The following is a 6,000-nucleotide window of genomic DNA, read 5'->3' as shown; positions in this document are numbered from 1 at the left end:
GAAGTGTCAGGTGGTGCCGCCGCCGCCGCTGCCAGTGCGTTTCTCCCGGTTACATGCTCCTCTCCTCCCCTCGCGTAGCCCGGACAATGTATCCGCGTTTAACTGGGCGCATCTCTTTTCGGTTTAACCAGCTTCAGAGAATGTCTGGTAGGGAATAAGAAAAAAGAAAAGGAAAATCCCGCTAAAGTCCTCTTAAAATCATGTTGAAAGCCCGCAGAGTCTGCGCTTCAGCGAGATGAAAAGACCACCGTTCACGCAGCTACATCCTCTCCGGCCGTGGCCCTACCGTAAAGCTGACGGTAACACTGTACCAGCCAATAGTGGGGAACCGGGGCCCCTCCCCGCTCGGTGATGCGACAGCCTGGGAGAGACGATGCGATGCCGGGGCTGGTGTGGCGTGGCAGGAGGGGGCGGTGGTGATCGTGTCAGCCCAAAATTAATGAGCAGGCTACCAGTGGCGGCCAAACTGGGATGCAGGGACCCCTAGTGGTGCTGAAAGGGGGGGCCACGGTGTTCAGGTCCAATGCACCACAGGTGAAGGCGGTGTAGGCCTGCCCAACAACTTCTGACTATTATATATATATATGCTATAATGATTTCATCACGTTTTGTGGATAATATAGCAGACAATACTGACTTATGATAACTAACGTTGTTGTAAAGTCACAGCAAGAGGTTAGGGACTAGAATGGATTTTTGTATGTCCATGCAAAGATGTAGGCTACATGTAGGTGGATAGGCCCATTAAAAGAAAAAGAAGATAAGAAACTATAGCTATAATAATAATAGGCCAATATACTGTATAGCTATATAACACTGTGGCAAAACACCTCATAAACACACTGCAGTGAACAGCACAATAATTAGTCTATATAATAGTCCGTAACAATGATGGTTTTTGTTAGTTAAAACTATTTGAAATGTGTATTTTTTTAGCATGCTCAACAGTCTTATTGAACTAATTTATCTATCTATCTATCTATCTATCTATCTATCTATCTATCTATCTATCTATCTATTTAAAATAAATAAAAAACGCCTTTAAATCTTGCTCTTTATTTCAAAATGCTTTAATGGAGAAAAAGTACAAAAGGATCACGATCTGGTGATCTAACATTCACATGGTAACCAGGTCAGTGACAGACAAGGTGCAGTTACTTGCTACATTTGGCCATTTTTAAAACTGACAAAAACATTCCTGATTCAAAACATTTTATCCCACAGTGAACGTAGACTAACAGAGGTAAGACAGCGACACCTTGTGGTTCTCTGGTTAAATTACAGTCACATAGTAGTTTTCTCTCTGGTGATGGTCAGAAACATTTTTACATGATACACTTAATTTAGCTGCTGTTCCTGCCAGGAGGTTTTTACAGTGTGATTTCACAGTTTTAAATAAGTTTGTGTAACATTTATCTAAATCTCATTTTCGTATCACACATAACTTCTATGTAACTAATGATAAAAAAAGGTAACGTGAGTCAAGCCATAATCTGATGTTCAAGATATTTGCATATTTAACATCAAAGTTTCTCTCAAATTTTGACTGCTATTATTCTCCCATAACAAATTTAAATGAGATTTGACCCAAAACTGCTGTAATGATGACAGAGAAATTACACTAAACTCAATATATCAGTCTCACAAAACATAACTTATTTAAAAAAATAATTCAATACACAAATTAAAAACCTGATAAATATTTTTTCCTAATGAGCAAATATTCCAAAACAAATTGCTGCCATATTATACTGTAACATCTGCAGTATTTTTTTTTTAAGAGGTAGGTCATATTCCTACAGGTACCATGGACTAATCAGTTCAAGTTAGGCACACAGGCTCAATGTACAGCCCGGGCTCTTCTGCTTTATCTCCAGTTGGCTCTTCTCCAGCTTATCGGCCAACGAGCTGAGCTGTGAAACCCTCAGCATCTGTGGCAGTTTCTTCAGCTGTTCCTCTGGTGCCTGTGCCAACCAGGCTCTGATTTGTTGCAGGAGGGGACCTCTCTGTCTCGGCACCGACTTCTCAATATACCTGTTCCACGGAGATGATTGTTTAGTAGGTGTCATTTAGTATTGAATGAAGACGTGAAAGGAAATGTCGAAAAGAGGCTAGAAAAAGAATTTCAAGATTACCTGGTGACAAATTTCTTCATTTTCCCCACACGCATCCTTTGCATACCGAAGACTCCAGAGAGGAACGTCCTGAGCGCCTCACCTGAGAAACAAAGTTAAGTTTAAAACTCGGTTTTTCTTTTTATATCACATACTAACTTCACTGGCTTAAAATAACCAAGTTGGAAAGTTCAGCACACACCTCCCTTGGCGAGATCCTCGCATGTTCCACAGACCGTGTCCTGGTAAGCTGATTCGGGGAGGAGCGCAATCTGTCCGCTTGGGCATTCCTGGTGTTTTACGCACGGTTCCAGCGCGGAGGACAAGTTGGAGAAGAATCCGTCGGGACATGTTTCACAAACAGTGTCTGTTTGCGAGGTACCTAAAACAACAAAACAATGCATTTGATGTCACTACATGTTTTTTAAGGCGCGGCTATAGAGAGCCGTGACCGTGCGTAATTCAGCACTGTTTCACCAGCTCTACGTCAAAAGATTTACCAATGTGGACAAGAACATTCATTATGTGCATTCTGATGAAATTGTGTATATATAGGCCAGAGATTAGTCATTGTCTTTGCTCGGACACATACCTTTCGTTTGAACACCTTCTCCGGGCTCGCACTCTGAGTGTCTGACACAGAAGTCGTTGGACCAGTAAAAGCCCTCTTTGCAGCGACAGACCCTGTTGCTGACCGCCGAGCACTCCGTTTCCACTTCCTGGTTGTCTGTACAGAAGTTATTGCAGTAGAGACACCTGGGCAGGTAATTCCACAGCTCGGTGAAGTGGTGGTTCTTGCACGGCGCGCACTGGGTTGGCGTGGTGGCGGTGCATTGAGCAGTCATGTGAGTGCCTGGTGGACACTTGTCACAGGTGAGAGATGCTCCGGTTTGCGGGTCTCGGTACTCAAACGTGGGAACGCCTTCGGCCAGGGAACCACCGAGCAGGAATAGTAACGGTAAGAGGAGCTGAGGAGCAGAGGAGGAGATGGTTAGTGTTCCTGCAAGTATTATTGGCTGCTACCACCAGTCCAATTACGCCTCCACTTTTACTGAATGCCACAACAGCTGTGCTATTTCAGGTAGTCTGCGGCATAAACCATTGTTATCATGTAGCTCATTTTGAGTTTCCTATTACCTCATCATCTTCTCAACTTGACCTGATTATCTGGCACCAGGCTGGTACACAACTCTTTAATTATGATAATGTGTGATATTATATAATTGTTATATTATAATTACTATCATATTACTATTAACTGTTATAAAAATACAAATATGTCTCCTTTTTTTTCTTCCAAATTTCAGTATGCAGCCAAATAACTTCTAATATCATATGTCAAAGAAAGACCCTAATTAGCATGATGAAGTTTTACTCCATTTCCCATTAAATTGATTTCAAACAAAAAAAAAAATTTAAAAGGCACTGAACCTTAAAATATTGCTTGTTATTATTCTCCTTATAAACTCCCTTAAGACTTTACATGAATAGTTTGTTGTTGTTTTTTAAATCTGAAAACATTTTGACATTTATAAATCAAATATTATGTAGAGCATCACCAATCATCACATCCGTCTCTGTCTCAGCTGGATGTTAAACACAGTATAGTTACACAGATGACACTCACCATGCTGATGATGTGCATGTTGTCGCTTCTGTCAGTGAGGGTTTGACAGTGGGCTGAGGTTCATCTTTATACTCTTCATACAGGAAATGTTTTTTGCGTGGGTGTGGGTTTGTGTGGTTTTTAAAAAAATATTTTATAGCTCCTTTATAGTTTCTGAAAGGTCAGATCATTTCCAGCTTCTACGTCCACAAGAGAACTTTCAGCCAGACAATTAAATAGTGTTAACCAGAAGTTTCTAGGAAGTATTAGGTTTATGGTTTACATGTGATTAAGCAACAAAGCAAAGGGGTTAATCTATCATTTATAATCAATTAGGTTACACTGGTCAGTCATTTTCACTTCCATCAGGTCTATGAGGAAGGTTTTACTGATTTCAACTGCAAAGCAAACAGCTATTACTCCTTTGAAGTCTAAAAATGCAATTGCAATTGTAAAGGTGATGATATTGTTTACATTCCCCATCATGTGCTTTGGTGGTACTGACCATTTTTCTTTGCCCATGTTTAGCTTGTATAGATGAAAACCTTGTACAAAAAACTGAAGAAAAAAAACCCCATTCAACTGTAAGGCCCATGTACAGTAATATAGTAGCTACATGAAATGTATTTTAATCTATAGGAGTCTTCCATACCACAGTCATGCGTTAGAGCTCATGCCGCAGGGGTTGTGAAACCACTCGATAAAGATTTTGTAAAATATCTGGTTTTGCACAACCACTCAAAAAGGACATTCTAAAATTTCCATAGACGGTCTCATTATTGACATTTACATGTCATCTTACAACGGGTGATATTTCAGAAAAACCCGTATATATAAAATTTGCTGATTTCCTCTTGAAGTGGTTGTGTCAGTACAAGTCACCATTTTCCTGTTAAAAAAAGGCAGTGAGTCACTCAGTGATATGCACTGAATGACAATGTGCTGTTAAAGCAAAATAGTATTAATTCTGTTAAAAACAGCAGTGAGTCAAACAAGTATCTACATGTCACTCGTTTCCTCCTCTTTCCACAGAATATGCAAAAACACTCATTTAACATTTGTCATCTCAGGGTGTGTTTCTAATTCATAGTGATATTGATATGTGTTGTGTAAACAATGGCTTTTACAACCAATAGCAATACAAAACACTGAAACTTAACATTAATATGCTTAAATTCATTTCTTTTTAACTGAAGGCAGCTCGTGTGAAATTACCAAAATTATTCTTAATTACACATTTTTTAAATGTTTGCAAATTACACTTTTTCGGACACATAAAAAAGGCAAATAAAGAATCAAGATTTTTTGTGTTAGTCTGTACAAGCTTTGCTCACCTGGATTGAGGCAGGATCTCGGGACAGATCTCCTGGCTGGCAGATCCTCCCAAGCTCTGCCAGCTTTGATGCAAAGTGTCTTTGAGTTGCACATCTGCACATACGTCTAAGGTTTAAATCTGTGCTGCAGCTGGATCACTCAAGCACAGTCACAGATTTGTCTTGCAGCTTCTCAAGTGCTGTCTTGGCTGTAGCTATTCTTTGGGGATGTTGTCCTGCAGAAAGGTGACCTGTCGCTGCAGTCTCATCTCAGGATGTGTGCACTCTGCAGCAGGTTTTCTTCAAGGACCTCTCTTCCTCAATTTAAAGTTCCTCATTTTTCTGACAGATTTCTATCCATGAAGCCCAGCCCTAATATAAAACAGACATTTAGTTGAATGTTTAATGAATTCTGTGCCTACTTGGACTTGGTGTTTTAAATTCTTTGGTACACTCATGTTTGATTATGAAAAGTTTGTGTTTATATACTTTATCTTGTGGATCACTTTGAACAATATGATGGATGTCATTTTCCTTTTTTACTTACTACAAACAAAAAATGGAGTGTTTTGAAAGTGCACAACACATCCCCATGGCAACAACCTGCCCTGGCTGGGCTGCAGGGAGAGATGGCTGACATCAGTCTACGAGCTGCACAGACATGACGCATCTGATGAGTCGAACTTTTGACTCCACAAGGCTGGCTCCCAGTCACCAAAGTGACTAACACCTGACTCATCAATAACCTGTTCAGATGTGTCCTTTCAAATAACAAAGTGGTGACAAATGAAATTGTTTAGTAAACGGGATAAATATTTATTAGCTCCTGACCAGTGGCGGGTGGTAAGCAATCCTATTAATCCTATTAGCTGAAACCTGTTTAGTTCAGAAAAGACCAAAGTCAACGATTCATCTCTCTGCCAGATACTTATTTATGAAGACAATGCATTTTTACAAACTGATTTTA

The 6,000-nt window shown here is 40.1% G+C and overlaps 1 protein-coding gene across 1 annotated transcript; it reads right to left on the bottom strand.

The window, feature by feature from the left end:
* Positions 1 to 1,083: 1,083 nt before the first annotated feature.
* LOC310998829 (tumor necrosis factor receptor superfamily member 5-like) lies at positions 1,084 to 3,762 on the bottom strand. Its single transcript, XM_083989036.1, has 5 exons — positions 3,742 to 3,762; positions 2,707 to 3,082; positions 2,317 to 2,496; positions 2,136 to 2,217; positions 1,084 to 2,034 (listed from the first exon to the last, which is right to left on the bottom strand). The coding sequence occupies exons 1-5, from the start codon at positions 3,757 to 3,759 to the stop codon at positions 1,827 to 1,829; spliced, it is 864 nt and encodes a 287-aa protein (XP_083845162.1). The 5' UTR covers positions 3,760 to 3,762; the 3' UTR covers positions 1,084 to 1,826.
* Positions 3,763 to 6,000: the final 2,238 nt, after the last annotated feature.

The sequence above is a fragment of the Trachurus trachurus genome (genome assembly GCF_905171665.1).
Source record: "Trachurus trachurus genome assembly, chromosome: 16".
In the NCBI taxonomy this organism is placed as follows: Eukaryota; Metazoa; Chordata; class Actinopteri; order Carangiformes; family Carangidae; genus Trachurus; species Trachurus trachurus.
Note: the sequence above shows the minus strand (reverse complement) of the source record. Positions and strands in the feature narration are given on the sequence as shown.

Coding starts and splice junctions, on each gene's coding strand:
- LOC310998829 (XM_083989036.1), bottom strand. Junction 2,497..2,706: donor AGAAGGTGTTCAAACGAAAG/GTATGTGTCCGA, acceptor TTGTTGTTTTAG/GTACCTCGCAAACAGACACT. Junction 2,218..2,316: donor CGAGGATCTCGCCAAGGGAG/GTGTGTGCTGAA, acceptor TTTGTTTCTCAG/GTGAGGCGCTCAGGACGTTC.